The sequence below is a fragment of the Terrapene carolina genome, unplaced genomic scaffold (genome assembly GCF_002925995.2).
Source record: "Terrapene carolina triunguis isolate 2854851 unplaced genomic scaffold, T_m_triunguis-2.0 Scaffold212, whole genome shotgun sequence".
Lineage (NCBI taxonomy): Eukaryota > Metazoa > Chordata > Testudines > Emydidae > Terrapene > Terrapene triunguis.
Window position 1 is genome coordinate 11,720,748 of NW_020664563.1, and position 20,130 is coordinate 11,740,877.

Sequence of the window (20,130 nt, forward strand, 5' to 3'; positions counted from 1 at the left end):
CAATGGACAGGTTCGTAAGAGTCCCGTACCAGTGCTGCCTGGGCCATGCCTGGGCAATCATGAGGACGCGAGCCTTGTCCGTCTTGATTTTTTCCAGGACCTTGCTGATCAGTGTAATTGGGGGAAAAGCATATACACCTCTACCCCGATATAACGCGACCCGATATAACACGGGTTTGCATACAACGTGGTAAAGCTCTGACAAGCTGCTCTGAACAGCATGTTAAGGATGCCGGGCCAGGGCCGAGGGGTTGGATAAGGGGCAGAAGGTCTCGGGGGTGATCAGGGGCTCCCCCCCAGGGTCTAGAAGGCAGGAGCTATGGGGGGGGCAATTTTGGGGGCCCTGCAGTCCCAGAGTGGCCCGGGGGATTAACGGGGGGCCGGGAGTAGTCCACTCCGCTTCCCTCACCCCGGCCCCAGCCGTGTTGCATGGGGGAGGGGACTTGGGGGAAGGGATCCCCCCGCACTCACCAGCGGAAGCGGAGCAGCCCGGCCCCAGCCCGCTCCACTCCGCCAGCTCCCAGCGCGGCGCTCCGCTTCCCACCACAGGCAGACCTTTCCCCAACGCCACCCCCAGTGACACGGCTGGGGCTGGGGCAAGGAAAGCGGAGCGGGCTGGGGCCGCATCGCTCCACTTCCCGCCGCCGGTGAGTGCGGAGGACGTCCTTTCCCCAACCTCCCCGCACTCACCGGCAGCGGGAAGCGGAGTGCCGCGGCTGGGAGATGGTGGAGTGGAGCAGGCTGGGGCCATGTTGCTTCGCTTCCCCGCTGCTGCCAGTGAGTGCCTGTCAGGGGGCGGGGGGTGTGGATAGGGGTTGGAGCAGTCAGGGGACAGGGAGCAGGGGGGTTGGGTAGGGGGTGGAGTCCTGGGGGTGATTAGAGACAGGGGTCTCTGGAGGGGGCGGTCAGGGAACAAGGAACAGGGCGGGCCAAAGCAAGTTCGATATAATGCGGTCTCACCTATAACGCGGTGAGATTTTTTGTCTCCCGAGGACCGCGTTATATCGGGGTAGAGGTGTAGCAGCTGACCTGACCAGGACAGAAGGAAGGCGTCAGAAATCGCGCCCTTGCCCAGGCTCCTCCTGGAGCAGAACCGGGGGCACCAACTGTTCTGCCTGGTCATGAAGAGGTCCGCTTGGGGAGTGCCCCACGTTGGGAAGATCATGCGAGCTACCTCTGGGTGTAGCGACCACTCGTGTTGGGAGGAGAAATCCCGGCTCAGGCAATGCGCTCGAGAGTTCCAAATGCCCAGTAAGTGGTGGGCTTCCAAGTTGATATCGTGGGCGATGCAGAAGCCCACAGCCGGAGGGTTTCCTGACAGAGGGCTGAGGAGCAGGCCCCACTTTGCCTGTTGATGTAGAACATCGAAGTCATGTTGGCCGTGAGAACTCTGACTATGCTGCTCGTAAGGCACGAGCGAAAGGCCACGCAGGTCAGACGGACCGCTCAGCGTTGTTTGACATTTATGTGCAGGGCTAGTTCCTGTGCAGACCACAGGCCTTGGGTCTGGAGGTTTCCCATGTGGGCTCCCCACCCCAAGTCCGACGCATCAGACACCAACTCTATATTTGGGGAGCAGCTCCTGAACAGGACCCCTTGGAGCATGTTCTCTGGAGTGGACCACCAAAGGAGGGAGGCTAGTACGGACTCGGGCATGGCAAGGACTTTGTCCAACCTGTCTCTGGACTGGGAGAATGTTGAGGTCAGCCAGAGCTGAAGGGGCTGCATCCTGAGTCTGGCGTGGCGTACCACGTACCATGTACGTTGCCATGTGACCCAGGAGTTGGAGGCACGCCCTGGCAGTTGTCATGGGAAACCTCGTGATCGCCCCGATGAGATCCCTCAAGGTTTCGAACCTGTCCAGCAGGAGGGAAGCTCTGGCCGATGTCGTGTCGAGAATCGCGCCAATAAACTCTATTTGTTGTACCGGCACCAATGTGGATTTGGTGTTGTTTACCAGCAGCCCCAGTGTGGTGCATGTGGACAGGAGAAGTGTTACATGGTCCTGTACCTGCGATCTGGAGCTGCCTTTGACCAGCCAGTCGTCGAGGTAGGAGAAGATCTGGAACCCCCCGACGCCTGAGGTAGGCCACCACCACAGACGGAGGGGAGGCTGGGCTGGCATATGAATGACCGCTATCACAGGATGGGGACGAGTACCGGCGGCGTGAATGGTGCCGGGCTCAAGACCTTGAGTCCAGTGTAGAGGAGCGGGAGTACCATCTGTAACGGCTGCTCCGCGAATGGCTCCATCGGGTGGATCCGCAACGGCCGGTTGCTGGCGATCTACGCCTGGGGCTGTGGGAGCGGTGCCGTGCCGGGGACCTCGACTGGGATGAAGAGCGTGAGTGGTGTCAACGTTGGTACCGCGAGGGGCTACGGTGGCTTCTCAGAGTCAGCGACCTCCGGTGCCATTGGTCCCAGTCCCGGCGGGGCATGCTCTGACCCCGAGGCCTGCGCTCCCTCAATGTGGAGCAGTGCCTCGATTCCCTACTGCTCAGCACCCAGCCAGAAAATTGTGCGGATGTCGACAGGGACTGGTGCAGGCTGCGAGCGAGGTGGTCCCTCTGCATAGAGCGGTGTTGGGAACCTTCCCTCGACTGTGAGCGGTACAGCCCGAATGGCGGCAGTGGCGGTCCGAGTGCTGGCTTACCTCTGGACCGGGGAGCCACTGGGGTCGGTGCAGCCGGTACTGGGAGAGACATTACGTCTTGAGCCGCCTGCAGGGCCTCCGGCATGGAGGGCACCCATATGTGGCCACTGGTGTCCGGGGAGGTTGGCTTGGAGTGGGCTGGGCTACTCCGCTCTACTTGAGTCGGAGGCCGCGAGGCCGAGGGGGATCGAGAGCTGCCCAGCGCGGGTCTAGTCTTGCCTCCAGCCTTGCCCTGGTGCCTTGATGGAGAAGATCGCTTCTTCGTCTTCTTAGAGTGTCCCGTGGATGGGAAACGGTGCCGGCTGGTGGAAGGCACTGATGCCACAGTGCTCGGTGCTGACTCCATCAATATGGCTTGGAGCCGTATATCCCGCTCCTTCTTAGTCCGGGGCTTAAACAATCTGCAAATTTTGCAGCAGTCGCTGACGTGGGTTTCCCCAAGACAGCGTAAGCGGCTAGTGTGCAGGTCACTTATGGGCATAGGCCGTTTACAAGTGTCGCACGATGTAAAGCCCAGGGCATGCCCCGACCTGGGCGCGCTTCTCTATTCTATCTATATAAAACTTTTTTTTTTTTTTAAACTACAGGTACTAACTAACTACGAACTAAATGACAGTCCAAACAGGGAAAGCTACAGCGGAGAGCTGGAGCACAACAGTTCCGAAGCACTTTCACTGGCGGCAAGAAGGAACTGAGGGTGGGGGGAGCACCAGCGCCCCTTATATCGCACCATGGTGGCGCCACTCCAGGAGTCGCTAGGGGAAAAACTTTTGGCACCGGTGCACATGGCGAGCACACACACCTACTGTGGAATGCACATGAGCCATCACTCGAAGAACCAGTTGAGTCTATTTGATGAGTTATTAAATCTACAAAACATCCTGGTAAAATTCACAGGGCAGGTGCTCAGCTGGTATAAACTATCCATAGTTCCTTTGACTTTAATAGAGCTATAACAATTTACACCAACTGAAGATCTGTCCCACAGCGTTCTGGTCACATTGATGCTTGTGCCCATACCTGGTGCTGAGCTGGAAGCCGAATGCTCCACAGTATCTTGTGTTCCTTCAATATTCTCCTTATTCTCTGCCTGTTTCTTCAGAGTCCTAGTCTTGGAGGGAAGCATGGGTAACCGGGGCAAGTAGGGAACTATGGATGAGGAGGAGGCTGTTCTTCCAAGCTCCTCTGCCACCTCTGTAAGAAAAGCCAGGAGAATAGTTGGAACAAAGAAGAGCACAGGAATGAGAGAGAGTCTGCATTTTTACAACCGGCACTGGACCAGAGAGAAGAGCAACGGATTAAGCTTGTGAATGTAATTTTGCTCTACTGAGTCCAAGGATGCAGAGGATTAGTTATTTCCTGATGGTCTCAAAGTAACTCGTTTACATTTTTAAATTCAGCAACAACCAAAAAAAAAAAAAGTTCACATTCTATACTTTGAAGTTGAGACAGATCTGCTCATGGCCCAAATGCTAACCAAGAAGTTCTAAAAAGTGACCACCTCTACCTTTAATAGGGAGAAGCAGCCCGCAAAGACTAGCGGGGTCCCACAATGCAGTCCCTCTTGACCTAGGAGGAAGCTGCAGGGCTCAAGGTGGAGGACACTGCACCTTTGCAGGCTTAAAGCTCCTGGCAACTTGCCAGGCTACCTCTTGTCTGGGCAAAGTTTGGCTGCTCCTATTCTAAACCATCACTGGGGAATTTTAGACAGGAGTGTTTTTTCTGCGTTAGGGAAGCGGATGGATCAACTTTCTTTACATTTCATTTTAAAGCTGGTTAGGAGCTGCAGAGGTACTCCCCTCTTCTGTCTAATACTGTGTACTATGTTTCAGACTACGGGCTTGTCCAGACTACAGGTTATGTCAGTATAACTATGTTGCTCAGGGATGTGAATACGCCACCCCCCTGAGCCACATAAGGTACACTGACCTTGCTCAGGGGTGTGAATAAGCCACCCCCCTGAGCGACGCAAGAGACACCGACCTAAGCGCCTGTGTGGACAGCACTATGTCGGCGGGAGAGCTTCTCCCATTGACGTTGCTGCTGCTGCTTGTTGGGGTGGATTAATTAAGTTGGTGGGAGAGCTCTCTCCTGTTGGCATAGACTGTACAGCAGCTTCACCAGATGCACTACAGCGGCGCAGCTGCATTGGTGAAACTGCACTGCTGTAGTGCTTCTAGTGTAGACTAGCCCTAATATTTATTTTCTAGCTATGTCCATGAGGTTATTGCATCCATTTGTTGCTGGTAATGGCATGCTAGGAGAATCTGACTTCAGAGATTAAAGCAGTACTTTATAAATATAAATTGTTTTCACAGTCGCGCAATTTCTGGAGTCAAAAATATAAACCCTACCTATTTTACACCCACCCACCTTCCTCACTTGTCCCCTGAATGATAGTCAAACTCTGCAATGGAAGCAAGAGTTTATTCTTTCTAAAAATCTCTCCTCTTTGTACCTGAATGAATTACTTCTGTTTCCCCTGCACTGAAATATTTCTAAAGTGTATCCATTACAATGAATATGAACACAAGTTTGCACATGTTGAGAAGAATATATCCAATGCAGTCAAATGGCTTCTGTATTCTAGCAAGGTGAGCACCAGTAGGCCTGTAATCAGCCTGCCTCGGTCAGACAGTGCCCTGGAGGTGAAACTCCGCTCCCAACATTTTGAGTACAGTAGCAAGGGTACTTGCCTTCAGAGATGCTGGAGTCATGGAACATTGTTTCAAAGGCTTGATGGGTCTCAGCAAAGGATGGTCGGTCTGGGGGATTCCACTTCCAGCCTGCAGCATGAGAAACCAGGAAAGTTCTCAGTGTATGAAGCAGGAATAGTGGACAATCTAGTATTCTCACTGAGGAAGGTAGAAAAGTCGCCAACCCACTACCTGACGGACTACAATATCCTACTGATACACTGGCTGTGGAACAGGTCCCACTGTATCCAAGTAAAGCACTGATGTGGTGTTGATGGGTCAGGAATTACATCATTGGATTTAAGCCAAGCACCATGTCACCAACATCAGCTTTTCCATTTTTTTTTTTTTTTTTTTTTTTTAATTCAAAGTGAGTTTTTCCTTGTTTGCTACCTCGGCCCTGGAGACTGAATTCTTATCTAACCACAGAAGAAGTATATATAGCACCAGCAGTGCAAGCTTTCAGCAGTGAACCACCAATTTTTTTTAAACTGTGCTGTGGGGCCTGTGATGGGGTATACAAACCCCACACTGACAACAAGGGGTTAAGGAGCTGCTCTGGGCTCAGCCAGCCCTGGCCCACCACACCTGCAAGACATGCACAGGCTTGAGGAGGAGTTAAAAGGGGAGCAGAACAGCTCACTTGTGGGCAGGCCAGGGAAGAGAACAGACCTTCAACTCTCCACTCCTGTGGAAATGGCCGTGGGAAGGCAGGATCTTTCCAGACAACAACTGTGTGAAGATCCCTCCCTTCCTGATTCTGATACGCCCTGAGAGGGAGCCATTCCCCTCTCTCTTGTACTAACTCAGTTTGTTTGTGTTAATTCCCCTTGCTTTTTGTTTATGGACTGCCCCGGAGGGCCAAGTCACAGGAAGAGGCAGGCCACTGCAGAAGTGGAGCAGCCAGCAGATGCAGACCCCAGGGAAGAGAGAATGCTGCCACGCCATGCCCAGCCACAAGGAGGCATCAAGAGGTGAGATAATCCCTTCACAGAGTTTGGATAATTCAGCCTTCTGGGGCTATGCAGTCCTTGGCCTCTGCTGACATTTCCAAAAGTGCCATCTAGTACCAGCGGTAATGGTGATTTTCTGAAGTGGATATGTGCTCCCTCAGCTTGAGACCATCACACTCATTTCATACAGATCAAACACTGTGTTAAAAACACTACCACCATCAGCTCTATTTGAAGTGGCAAGCTAGAAGCAAAAGACTCCATAGCCTATTATAGATTCCCTCCACCTCCACAGACTCTATTTTGCCTCCACATTGAAAGTGAAAGGAAATACTCACATGCCCTCATCAGTTCATAAACTTTTGGAGGGCACCCCTCTGGTTGTTCCATCCGATATCCCTTCTCCAGCAGATCGTACACCTGTGAGAGGTCAATACCTGGGTATGGTGACATCCCATAGGTGGCAATTTCCCATAATAGCACCCCAAAGGCTGCAAAAAGAGGACAAATAGGTTATGATTATAAATCTATCCCTTCTCTTCCATCGTCTGAATGCTACCGCTGTTTGTACTGTAACATAAAGCAGTCTCTCCTCTGAAGGTATTTTTAGGCCAGCCCGTGGGGGAAGGCACAAGGGGAGATTTGCAAGCTAAAAGTATTGCTGAGTTTTGATGTGGTGACCTAGCCTGGTATCAGAACACATCTTCCTCGTCACCCTGAGAGCAGACTAAGGAAGGAAAGATGCCTTCTACCTGGGCTGGCATAGAAGAGGGCTTAGAACATTGTGAGTTCTTTCCTTCTTACCCCACACATCTGATTTAATTGAGAAGGTGTTATAGGCCAGGCTCTCAGGTGCTGTCCACTTGATAGGAAACTTGGCTCCAGCATGAGCTGTGTAGGTATCTCCAGTCATCAATCGACTTAAGCCGAAGTCAGCCACCTTCACCACGTGGTTTTCTCCTACCAAGCAGTTTCGAGCCGCTAGGTCCCTGTGTGAGTGAGAAGAGATGCAATCGCAGGGATGCTGTGGTGCAAACATCCTGAACTCTTCATCCCAATACATGTGCGGTACAAGCATTGCATTAATTTGTCTTTGCACACCAATTGCTGGGCCACATGCACAATTTATTTTTAACTAGAATTCTACATTCGCAGTTGGTGTACAATGTATTAATTATATCATACAGCACTATGACAGAGTAGTCTGCCATCGAGAGTAGCAGCACCTAGTGGCCAGCTGCCCACTCCACTACCTGACCCTTTAAGGGTTCAGGAGGGTCCAGCAGATACATATAGAAACCTCAGGGTCATGGGAATGAATGCACTTGTGGAAGGAATCTGGACACTCTACCTACAAGGGCCTGAACCTTGCAGAGAAGGTGGGGCGAGGCTTCCCTCTCTCCCATCCAGCTCGGAAGGAGTTTGGAGAAGGAACAACGTAAAGGCTGCCTCCTGCCTGCCAGCAGACAGGCACTGATGGGAGAAGGCTGCCCTGCTGGACCCTCCAGAGTGGAACGATAATTAGGAAGGGTGCACAGCTGAAGGGAATTGGCAAAAGCCTTGCAGCTGATTTAAGTCACAACCCCTGCTGCAAGGAAAGTGCTGGGGAGGGAACTCCTGCTTGAAGGAGGGTAATACTGATTAACCTAAAGCTAGGAGATAACCCTAACTACAGAGAGAGGGCTGAGAGGGAGATCCCGCTTTAAGGAAGGTAGGACTGATTAACTTGAGCCAAAGAGATCTGAGGCATTATCCTAGCTCTGGAGACAGGGCTGAGGGGGAAATTCCTGCTTGGAGGAGGGAAAGACTGACTAGTTCCAGGCAAAAGATAAAGGAGTTACTTGTCACAGCCTAGCTGCTGTGAGGGGCTGGGAGCAGCTTCAAGGGGTACCCTTGTAGCTGCCAAAGAAGAAGTGATGAAGAACCACTATTCCACACTGATTAGGCCTCAACTGGAGTATTGTGTCCAGTTCTGGACACTGTATTTCAGGTAAGATGTGGACAAATTGGAGAAAGTCCAGAGGAAAGCAACAAAAATGATTAAAGGTCTAGAAAACATGACCCATGAGGGAAGACTGAAAAAACTGGGTTTGTTTAATCTGGAGAAGAGAAGACTGAGGGGGGACATGGTAACAGTTTTCAAGTACATAAAAGATTGTTACAAGGAGGAGAAAGAAAAATTGTTCTAGTTAACCTCTGAGGATAGAATAGGAAGAGTGGTTTATGTTGGACATTAGGAAAAACTTCCTGCCAGGGTGGTTAAGCACTGGAATAGATTGCCTATGGAGGTTGTGGAATCTCCATCATTAGAGATTTTTAAGAGCAGGTTAGACAAACACTTGTCAGGGATGGTGTAGATAATACTTAGTCCTGCCTTGAGTGTATGGGACTGGACTAGAAGACTTCTCAAGGTCCCTTTCAGTCCTATGATTCTATGATTCCAGGCAGTGATAGCAGACTCCTGAGAGAAGATTTTGACAAGCTGGGCAAAAGGTAGGAGCAGTCCCGGGAAAATGTTGAAGGGATTGAAGGAATTGTCCTTGGCCCCAACCCAGAGGTGAGGGTGGTCCTAGGTTCCCCTACTCTTTCCCAGACGAAGAGGGAAGACATGGGAATCAGAAGGAGAAGAGGCCAAGTATCACAGCTCCCAGACTAAGGGTGAGGACTGGGCTCAAAAGCCACTAGACTTGGGGGTTTCCTCTTTGGGACTTTTGTGTTAACCCTGGACGGCTAGGCCCCATACAATGACAGACTGTTGTGGCACCCCCAGAATGACTACAGGGGGTGCTATATTGAAAAACACCCTGTAACACTGCACCCAGACATGGGAAGGTGCTCTGGAGGTGAGAGGCACGATGACAAGCACTCAAAAATGTGCAAGGTACAATGCACAATACAGGCCATGGACCCTGTCTCCGAGAGCTTGCAATATAATTTATGAAGGGATGAATTAAAGAGGTAATCAAACAATAGGGAGGGGTAGGCGTGAGGGCAAAGGATAGGGTAACAGCAATAGTACTATGTGCTTACTCAAAGGCCTGGGCACAGAAGCAAATTATTATTTTAAATAAAAATAAGTGTCCAATATATATGCACTTCTTACCATGAAGGATGAGCCCTGAGACTGATGCTGAAAGGGCCTCTAGTATCAATTATTCGCTCTCATCCACACCAGGATGAGTGGGAGCAAATGTATTTTTGCCTAACCCTTCTGCTGAGCTGTCATTATGCCCCTACATTTAAAAAAGGATAGAGTATTTTTAAATGAATTTAGTAACTGAGAGATGTGAAACTGATCAGCCCGAAGGAGGAAGGTCTCTCTGCACAGAACAGGCAAAGACAATGTAAGCTTCCAACTAAAGGGATCACCACTAGGAATGATAAGACAGCTCAGTGTCCACGGTTCATTCTTTGTTGGGCCTCTATTAAGACTGCCAACAACAATGGCTATTGTGATGATGGATACATGCCCATTGGGAATGGGATAAAATCAGCTCATGACACACAGGCCCTTTCATTACTGAACTAGACCAGATTCGAACAGGTAACTCTGGCTCCCCATTTCCTTCAAAGAGCTTGTAGGTGACCTTTCTTGAAATCCCACTTCCAAGCCCATGAAAACTGCAAAAGGTCTCATTCTGAACGATAGGGCAATGTCTCATCCCCTTTCACTGCCATGTGGGTTTGCGACACAGCATAGTGGCATGTCACCCACCTGTGGATGAAATTCTTCTTCTCCAAGTACTCCATAGCAGAGGAGATCTGAGTGGCCATGTAGAGCAGCACGACTGCGCTCACCTCCTCCCGGTTGCATTCTCGTAGGTAGTCCAGCAGGTTCCCATATGGCATATATTCCGTCACAATGTAAAAGGGTGGCTCCAGGGTGCATACACCTGGCCGTGAAAGAGACAAAGTTAACATTTAAGTAATTATCTCAGCCCTAGTTTACCAGTACTCTTGAAGGATCTGAAATCCATTTACAGCATTTTCTGCCAAAGTAATGTACTCCTATCCCATTTGTTGTACTCAAAGTTGAATCTGTTTTATTTTCCAGGAACAACTTCAGTGTGGCCTAGCACAAACCGAGATACAGGAGGCCAAGTGCACATTCAGTGCCACTCTACATATGGGGTAATTAATACCAAAGTTCTAATAATCCAATGGAATATGCATAAGAGAGCAGTCTCACAGTGATGCATGGGTGCAGAGTGGAAGAAGAGATGTTTTGAACCCTAAGAATTTGATCTTTTTCTCACCCTCAAACTCATGAGGCCAATTAGAATTCCCACTAAAGCTGGTCATTACCAGGTAAGAATCAGCTGGGTGGATCTACAAGTTGGAATGTCACTTAAGTATGTGAAAACTCCCATGTATGACAGCTTGGTAAACTATCAATACCATGCAGCCTGCTTGTAGATCAGGACTCATTCACACACATTCCTTTGACAACTTGCACATTTATTGCAGCTGTGTGCAAAACATGTATTGGTGGTAGAGGGAAACATGATATTAGTGTCAATTCTTTAAATAGGTCTCACCCCCTTTGTAGCTCCCTTTTACGGCTAATCATTCTGGCTCTCTCACACTGACAAACAGCATACTCCCACATGATGGATCAGAAGAGGTACTCCAAAAGCACGGATATATATCTTGAACACAAGTCTCTTTACATTGTGCTCTCCTCCGGCTACCAGACAGGGCTGGGCAGAGACATCTTCTGTGTCTACTTGATAATGGGTGCAGAGTGATTGACGTTACTGGAGTTCTTCACATTCCCAGCATTATTTCCTTTCGCCCTACTCTTAGCTGACAGCTTGGCTCCCAAAAGTAGTGACAGTCCAAGTGCGGCAGCAGATGGGACTATACACTAGTGAAGATTTGGGATCTAATGTCTATAGAGAATCTTTCCACATACAGAATTAACAGCTATGCTGACTATGTAGCAGTAATCACCCTACCATACACATTCCAGTGGGAAAACTTGGGTATGGCCAAGCTGCAAAGCCTGCATATTTCTTCCACTCACGTGTTGCTTCAATATGGGCTTATCTCTTCATTTTGCCTCCCCACTGCAGTTATCTAATTGTTATAGAGATTTGGTTGCTTTGTATTGTTATTAGTTATACATATATTTAATCTATTCAGTGGGGCTTTTTTCAATAAATGTCTTTCTGTTCATATAAGTAACTGGGCAAAGACTATAAATGACAGTGTCATGTGTGAATGAGAGTATCATATGTGCTTTTAGATATGACATCATCTCCCTCAGTGCAGTGATAACTGTATTACTTTAACTGTCTCTGTATTTTTGGCTATCGCACTAATAAAAAAAACTTCAGTCCAGGTAAGTAACATTTTGTAAGGCTGATCTGACAGACCCAAAAAGTAGTCTGTCCATTAACATGGCTGTGGTCAAGGTGTAATTTGACTGGATGCTAAAGATGTAGAGTTGTATAATGCATGGTCAAGTTTCACTAGTGCGTGTGTGTGTGTGTGTGCGCGCGCGCGCAGAACAGAAAACTCCAACTTCGGAATGTATGTTATCAAACATATCTTATATGGCTAAAGCACTTGGACTTCAGTCTAGTGCCCCACGAGTACACAGACCACAAAGGTGAGGACACTATAAACCCAGAGAGGCCTAAACGTCATCCTTAGGTCAAATGCAACTCAGAGTACCACAGCATAAACCAATGCTGTCTAAATATAGGCACCATCTAAAGAAGCGGACAGATCTGAGTATGCAGTTTGATCCAAGCACCCAGGTAGCATTGCCTGCTGGACTCTGTCAATAGATGTCACAGTTCTCTATTAAGTATTGGATTAAAATTTGGGGTGTCCCGTAGCTCCAGGCAAGTTGTCAAAATGGCCTTCAATTAGGCCAAGTTTGAATGCCACTGCCACTGGTGTACACTTTGGCGCGTACTGTTAGCTTAAACCCAGACTAGACCCCAACTTTGCAAGAATAGTGCATAGACTAAAGCAGGTCAATAATATGACAGCTGTCACTGTTCCAGGGCCGCCTGGGGGGGGGGCAAGTGGGGCAATTTGCCCCAGGCCCCGCAGGGGCCCCCACAAGAGTTTTTCGGGGTCCCTGGAGCAGGGTCCTTCATTCGCTCTGGGGGGCCCGGAAAACTCTCGTGGGGCCCGGGCCCCCGGAGCTTCTTCCGCTCTGGGTCTTCGGCGGCAATTCGGCGGCAGGGGGTCCTTCTGCTCCGGGACCCGCCACCGAAGTGCCCTGAAGACCCGCGGCGGGGGGTCCTTCCGCCCCAGGACCCACTGCCGAAGTGCCGGGTCTTCGGCGGCAATTCGGCGGCGGGGGCCCCCTGCCGCCGAAGACCCCAGGCCCCCTGAATCCTCTGGGCAGCCCTGCACTGTTTTTAAACAAAGATTCAGTTTAAATAGAAATTAAGACAGTAAGCACAGAAAGAGAGATCAAACTCCTTCACTCACCTAATAATTGCACTAGATTTGGGTGCTTGATTTCCTTCATCACAGCAGCTTCTTTCAAGAACTCCTCCACTTCCATGGTATCTTCCTGGAAAAATGGGACAAAAGAAAACAGGCAAACCCCTCTTAATGACTTTAAGGTCTGTTTTAACACTGTACTGTTCCAACACAGGAACTGGAGATAAATTCTTTTACATCTGTTTCTCATTTCTGGTTTCATTAATGCACTAGTGTTTGCAAAAAAGCATGTCCATTTCTTCCCCACCCACGACTGACCAACATAGATGCTGCTTCTCAGGCTTTGAACAAAACAACATCAAAGGACTCCATAACCTCTGGCCCAGCTGACTGGACATCTGCAGTATGGTTAAGCAACTTTATCAGCCTAGTGACTGATCTACACTGACACTTGGGAGCTTTAAGCATAATTTGTGATTTCTTGCTCTTTAGTCCATCAAGTCTAAAAAGGCTAAGGAGCTCAAGTCTCTGGAGGGAAAGAGGGCCTGAGGTCAATTATTAGCAATCCTTCTGACTAAGGAGTAGTTTTGATGGGTTATACAAGGGAATCCTGCCAAAGTGTTCTCACCTGGGAAGATGACAGCTACAGTTGTAGACTATAGAGCTAGCTTTAGCATTTTATTTTACTTAGCAGTAACACAAGGAACCTATAGGCCTGTATCCTCTAAGATATTATCTTACGCAGTTAGCATATGGCATAAGTTACCATAAGGCTTTGAGGCCTATGACCTCTGGCATAGAAAAATGGCCTGACAATTATTCTGTGTTTTGCAGAACTGGGAATAGCATGTTTGGGGGAAGGAGGAGGAGGGAGAGTTTGTGCATAACAATACCAGGTAACCGCAGGAACACTGAACTGATACTAAGTTTGGATATCTTACAATGGATCATTGCAGATGCTTAGCTACAAACTTGCCTTGGCAACAAATTGATGCATATGGTAAAATTAAAATCATATGTATACAAACCTATAGGACAGGGGTAGGCAACCTATGGCACTCACACTGCCCGGGTCCTGGCCACCGGTCTGGGGGGCTCTGCATTTTAATTTAATTTTAAATGAAGCTTCTTAATTTTTTAAAAACCTTATTTACTTTACATACAACAATAGTTTAGTTATATATTATAGACTTATAGAAAGAGACCTTCTAAAAACGTTAAAATGTATTACTGGCACCGAAACCTTAAATCAGAGTGAATAAATGAAGATGAAGACTCGGAAAACCACTTCTGAAAGGTTGCTGACCCCTGCTATAGGATAAAAGGCACCCGTAGGGTAAGGAAGTTAAATATGGACATGGGAGGCTGGGCACTCAAATGAATATTTATGACAGGTCCTAGGCCCTATAACAGGGCAGACCACAACGTAAGGGGGTATGTGTGTCGTCATCATCGGTTGACCTGGACCATTGGATTTGCTTGACATGCCAAGGACAGAGCAGGTTTTTTGTCTTTCATTGCCAGATCCCCAAAGAAGTGTGTGGGAATATATACAAGGAATGGTACAAGATATAACATTAACTTTGTAGTACTATTATCTTTGTATGTGGTTTGGAGCTTTTGTCTCTTTACTAATTGTGCTAATACAAGTGGTGAAAGCTCTGCTTTGCCCTCAGCATGAGTGCCTTTATTGTGCATATCAGGGTTCCCAACCAGATATTGAACTCAATAACCTTGTTTCTGTTTTGCGTGCTTCTGGGACTAGAATCTTACAATCCCCCAGCTCTTTAAATGAGTGTTAATTGGAAGTCAATAACCACTAAAGAATCAGACTACACAATGTTGGAACTTAAATGACGGGTGTGTAGGGGGAGAGGGTTCTGAAGTTTCCCAGAGGCAGGAGTGGGGTGGAGAAGTTTTCCTGACCCCTAGTTCTCTGAGAAGCCTCCATAACCCGTTTTCTTCTTCCAGGTGGCTGTTACAATAGCCCTGCCTTGGACACTCAGTCTCCATGGAGAATAGACTTGACTAGGGAATTCTAACTGCTTTTAAGCCACACACGGAGCTTAAAGTTTGTTGTTGCTAACCTTTCTTCCCTGCAGGCTACTGTATAGTCAGCATAAGAGTTAGGGTTTCCCCACTCAATTTCCTGATGCGTTTGGCATTAGCAGGTGCAAAACATTCCAGAAGTAAGAGCAAACACTGCACTCTTCTGTTGGCTAAACATGCACTTCTAATGAAACAATGAGTGCACAGTGGTCTTAAAACCCACCTTTAGTGTTTTCACAGCAACCGTGAGATTGTATTTCTTCCAGACACCAACGTACACTTCACCATACTGCCCTCCCCCAAGTTTGTGCTTCATGGTGATATCCGTTCGTTCCATCTCCCACTTGTCATGGATGGGGGACACTCCATAGACTGTGGGCTTATTGCACTTGGGTGCTGGGTAATGCAAGGTTGTCACCAGTCCATCTGCCACTGTAGAATGATGGTGAACTAGCTCTGCTAATGTGTTGAAGCGGCTTTCGGCTGTCACATACACCTGATGAGAAAGGATCAAGGATCCATTTAACTATGTAGATATCTGAAATATTTCAGTGATCGTGGAAGACTGGACAGTAAAAACATTAAAATAAATATGAAGGGAATTCATAAATAAATTTGCTCTCAGTTTGATAGGAAAATAGAACAGGCCAATACATAGGGTTTACATCTGCAGTAAGAGGCAGGTTGGGAAAGTACAGCTGCTGAAGTGATCGGCTTGTCTGATGACCTCCCCTATGCTTTCCATAATTTTAAAATTAAAACTATTGTAAAGTGCAGTCTCCAACCTCCTTAGGACCAGTGGAATCTCCCCCAGATATGATGCACCACACCCTAATTGTGCCAAAGACAAACAACTGTTGGTTTAGCAAAGTCTTGCTTATTCTCACATACAGACTGTTCCTGCCAGGGCCAATTGAAATAGATCTGTAACTACATCAAACCACCACTATTCTGCTCTCCAGTCACCCACTCAACAAGGACAATTAACAGCATTCTCGAGATTTCTTCCAAAAAGTGTTATTTCTTGGATTAGGGAATATAGCGTGGACAGACGTTCCCTTTTTTTCCACCTTTCACTTGTACAAGACAAGATAATCGAGATATCCCCTATTTTCTCTTCCCATTGTGTTCCTTGGAGCAGGCCTTACCTTTCCATCTGCGGTGGTATTGATCCTGTAGTGGTAAACACGCCCCTCGTACCGGAGGGAGATGGACAGCTGCCCTGGGCTGCTCTCACTTTCACGAACCAGGAAGCTGCCATTGATTAGACTGCTCAGCAGATACTCTGCTGCACTGCGTGACACGGGCCCATGATACCAGGAATGCTTCTCCAGGCTGTTCACTGGCGTGATATAGTTGCTTGGCACCCATCCCTGCCCATTCTTAGAACATACCTCACTCCATTCACCATTCTGGTTGTAACCCAGGACTCGTAGCTTCTCACCTGAAGATGGGGACAAGGGGGTGGGGGGGGAGAAGAGAAATCAAGTTGAAATCAGGTCAGTCTTCTTTGAGTACACATACTACTAGTTAACTAAGCCTGCCTTTGCAGCTAGAGAATACAAGTCTTTGGCAAAGACCCTTTAATACAACATTCCCAAGCTGCTTCACGTAATTAAGTAGATAATAAGTAAAATTCAGAAAGTGGACTCACATGAGCTTTTAACCTAGATTTAGGAGCCGTGGGGGGGGGGGGGGGGGGGGGAGAGAGAGTTTTGACAACCTCCAAATTTGAGGAGCTGAACAGCTAAGACACTATTCCCTAGTTACTCCAGTTTGGATACTCAGCTAAAACTTACTAACAGGCAACCACATTTCCACATGTGTCAACCAGTTCCAGTGCTTCCTCTGGTTTAGATTTCTGGAGCAGGGAGCTGACTCTTTCCTAAGAGGTTGAGGACCCATTCCAGGTTGGAGTACTTAAAACCAACCCCTTTAAAAATCGTTGTACAGCAAGATACATTTTTCTGGCATCCATTGACAATAGTGCTAAGAAACCTCCAAGCTGATATTTTCCTTGGTATATTTAAAGAAGCCTTTGATTTCCATTGAGTTGAGGCAGCAGGACAGTGAAATCTGTATATGGGCGATAAAGTTGAGAAGTGTCACTACAGACAGATAAAGAAGCCTGCACATATTACCACAGCAGGACCATGAGATTCTAGATCTCAGTACTAGTATCACAGTCCTACCACGCAGTGCTCCTCAGGCTGTTCAGTTACCTGCCCTCTGTGCCAGCCACCCAATGTAGAGAATAGCTCCGAACTTTCCCAAAATATCTGTGTGCATGTTGACAGCAGTGGTGCTGGGATTAGTTTTCTGTGAGGATGGAGATACTGGTAAAATCAGCAGCTGCTGACCGGAGCAGGGAAGAACTAGTGTTTTGAAAGCTGACAGTTTCAGAGCAGGTGCGGGATCAACTTCCCACCTGCCAAGTTAGTTTGGTCACTAATGCCCAGCACCACCCAGGCTTATGCTAACTGCCCTTCAATCAACGCCCTGTCTAAGGCTGAAGGACATGCAGTGATACTAGCAGTGAAAACCAGTGCTATAGGCCTAACCCGAGAGTTTACTTATTTCTGAAGAAAAATTATCAAACGTCTCACACTGCAATGGGAAGGTTAAGCACAGGTGATTTTGGAGTATTAGGATGGTAATAATTATGCTCATTGGATCACCAACTGAGTACTATCTACAGATAAAAAGAACAGGAGTACTTGTGGCACCTTAGAGACTAACAAATTTATTTGAGCATAAACTTTCATGGGCTAAAACCCACTTCATCGGATGCATGCAGTGGAAAATATAGTAGGAAGAGATATACACACACACACACACACACACACACACACACAGAACATGAAACAATGGGTGTTACCATACACACTATAACGAGAGTGATTCCACTGCATGCATCCGATGAAGTGGGTTTTAGCCCACGAAAGCTTATGCTCAAATAAATGTTAGTCTTTAAGGTGCCACAAGTACTCCTGTTCTTTTTGCGGATACAGACTAACACGACTGCTACTCTGAAACCTATCTACAGATAGTAATCTCTGCAATAAGTTATTTCTCCAGCAGGGGTCCCTGTTACATAAGTCAAAGAAAAAACACCTACCAGCAAGGCACCAATCTACCTATCAGCAGTTCATGAAAGACCATAATCTACTTCAGCTACATTCACTTCTTCCACTCTCTCTGATGGAATGAAGTGACAAGTGATTCTAGTATATTCTTTTCTCATTGTTAAACCCACAGCTTTAGCACTGAAGGAAGCTACCGATAGTTCTGCAGGGAGACGTTAATGCTGCCATCTTATGCCAGGTCTACACTATAAAGTTAGGTTCACCCAGCTACATTACTCAGGGGTGTGAAAAATCCACATCCCTAAGTGGCAGCCTAACCCCCAGCATAGACAGTGCTAAATTGATATGTCAGTGGAAGAATTCTTCTATCTACCGCCTCTCAGGGAGTTGGATTAACTACAGTGATGGGAGAACCCCTCCTGTTGCTGTAGTGAGTTCTACACCGAAGTGCTACAGTGGCATAGCTGCAGTGTTGCAACTGTGCCGTTGGCAGTGGCTTAAGTGTAGACACAGCCTTAGTGTGAAATACCTTTCCCCTTGTAGAGCAGCAGAGAAACAACAATCCATGTGAGTCATGCTTTCCCTCTAATTTAGGGCTGTTTGGACAGGTACGTGCTACCATCTCAGCTATCACAGGTCTGTGAATCAACACCTTGATGAGAACAAACTGGAGCCACATGAAGATGTTGAAAGGGTACAGCACGCCTTACCTTTGGTGATGCTGAGTGTGTTGTCGCCGCTTGCTACAAAATCATAAAGTGCAACAAAAAGATTGGGATCGCTCTCAGTGGTTCCAAGCAGGTTCTCCTTAGAGCTCCACCTGATGGCTTCATTCAGTGCCTGGGGTTCAACATCACAACCATAGGGGCGGTGAAGGGCCTCTGGACAAAAAAAGTGAGAGGAGGGAATTTACTCTATGTACAACAGCTGTGAATGTCAAAATCCAACTCACACACAACAGTGTTGCTGTTGCTGCAACTTTGTGAGCACTGCATAGAACAGGAAGTATGGATTTTTCAAGAATGGATGTTGTATATCAATCCAGGCATCAGAAAAACAGCCTGTGTGACCAGAGGATATCGAGGTTGTTATAAACAAATATGAAAATATATAGTAACTTGTGTTGAAACTGAATTTCATCAGCCCTTCTTCAAACTCATCCCTACCTTTTGAAAGTTTTTCCACAAGAGAAAGGAACATACAAGTTTCTAAAGATGAAGTGAGGGTAAGATTGATGAGAAATAAATGTTTCATATGATCATTTTACACATTTTTTCCCTCCTCTTTAGGGAAGCTGAACTGGAAAGAGTGGCCAGAAACATTAATTAATACTGACATCAAATGGCATGTCTCCATGAAGATCAACCGCTTTATGAAGCTTAAAATGATACAAATATTCCCAGAGACAAGCTTGGGACTACAGTAGCATTTAGACTCATAGACTTTAAGGTCAGAAGGGACCAATATGGTCATCAAGTCTGACCCCCCGCATGATGCAGGCCACAAAAGCTGACCCCCCCACTTTCCCTTAACTCTGCTGTTGAAGTCTCCAGATCGTGATCTAAAGACTTCAAGTCGCAGAGAATCTTCCAGCTTGCGACCCCTGCCCTATGCTGCGGAGGAAGGCGAAAAACCTCCAGGGCCACTGCCAATCTACCCTGGAGGAAAATTCCTTCCCGACCCCAAATATGGCGATCAGCAGAACCCCGAGCATACAGGCAAGATTCTCTAGCCAGACCCTCATTTTACCAGCGATGGCCGTTATTGCCTTATTGATTAGAATCACGTAATCCCATCAAACCATTCCCTCCATAAACTTATCTAGCCTAATCTTGAAGCCAGAGAGGTCTTTCGCCCCCACCGTTTCCCTCGGAAGGCTGTTCCAAAATTTCACCCCTCTGACGGTTAGAAACCTTCGTCTAATTTCAAGCCTAAATTTCCCCACGGCCAGTTTATATCCATTTGTTCTCGTGTCCACATTAGCACTGAGCTGAAATAATTCCTCTCCCTCCCTGGTATTTATCCCTTTGATATATTTAAAGAGAGCAATCATATCCCCCCTCAGCCTTCTTTTGGTTAGGCTAAACAAACCAAGCTCCTCGAGTCTCCTTTCATAGGAAAGGTTTTCCATTCCTCGGATCATCCTAGTTGCCCTTCTCTGTACCCGTTCCAGTTTCAGTTCATCCCTTTTAAACATAGGAGACCAGAACTGCACACAGTACTCCAAGTGAGGTCTCACCAGCGCCTTGTATAACGGAAGCAGCACCTCCCTGTCCCTACTAGAA

The 20,130-nt window shown here is 47.6% G+C and overlaps 1 protein-coding gene across 3 annotated transcripts in view; it reads right to left on the reverse strand.

Moving 5' to 3' along the window:
- LOC113407510 (tyrosine-protein kinase ABL2-like) overlaps window positions 1–20,130 on the reverse strand; it is a 79,403-nt gene that overhangs the window by 4,396 nt on the left and 54,877 nt on the right. For all 3 annotated transcript variants that reach the window (XM_026656100.1, XM_026656102.1, XM_026656101.1), the window contains exons 2-10: window positions 18,556–18,726; window positions 15,908–16,203; window positions 14,983–15,255; window positions 12,756–12,840; window positions 10,018–10,195; window positions 7,107–7,291; window positions 6,641–6,793; window positions 5,350–5,439; window positions 3,674–3,847 (exon numbers count right to left, since the gene is read on the reverse strand). In XM_026656100.1, the coding sequence (XP_026511885.1) occupies window positions 3,674–3,847; window positions 5,350–5,439; window positions 6,641–6,793; window positions 7,107–7,291; window positions 10,018–10,195; window positions 12,756–12,840; window positions 14,983–15,255; window positions 15,908–16,203; window positions 18,556–18,726 (1,605 nt within the window). The remainder of the gene's footprint in view (window positions 1–3,673; window positions 3,848–5,349; window positions 5,440–6,640; window positions 6,794–7,106; window positions 7,292–10,017; window positions 10,196–12,755; window positions 12,841–14,982; window positions 15,256–15,907; window positions 16,204–18,555; window positions 18,727–20,130) is intronic.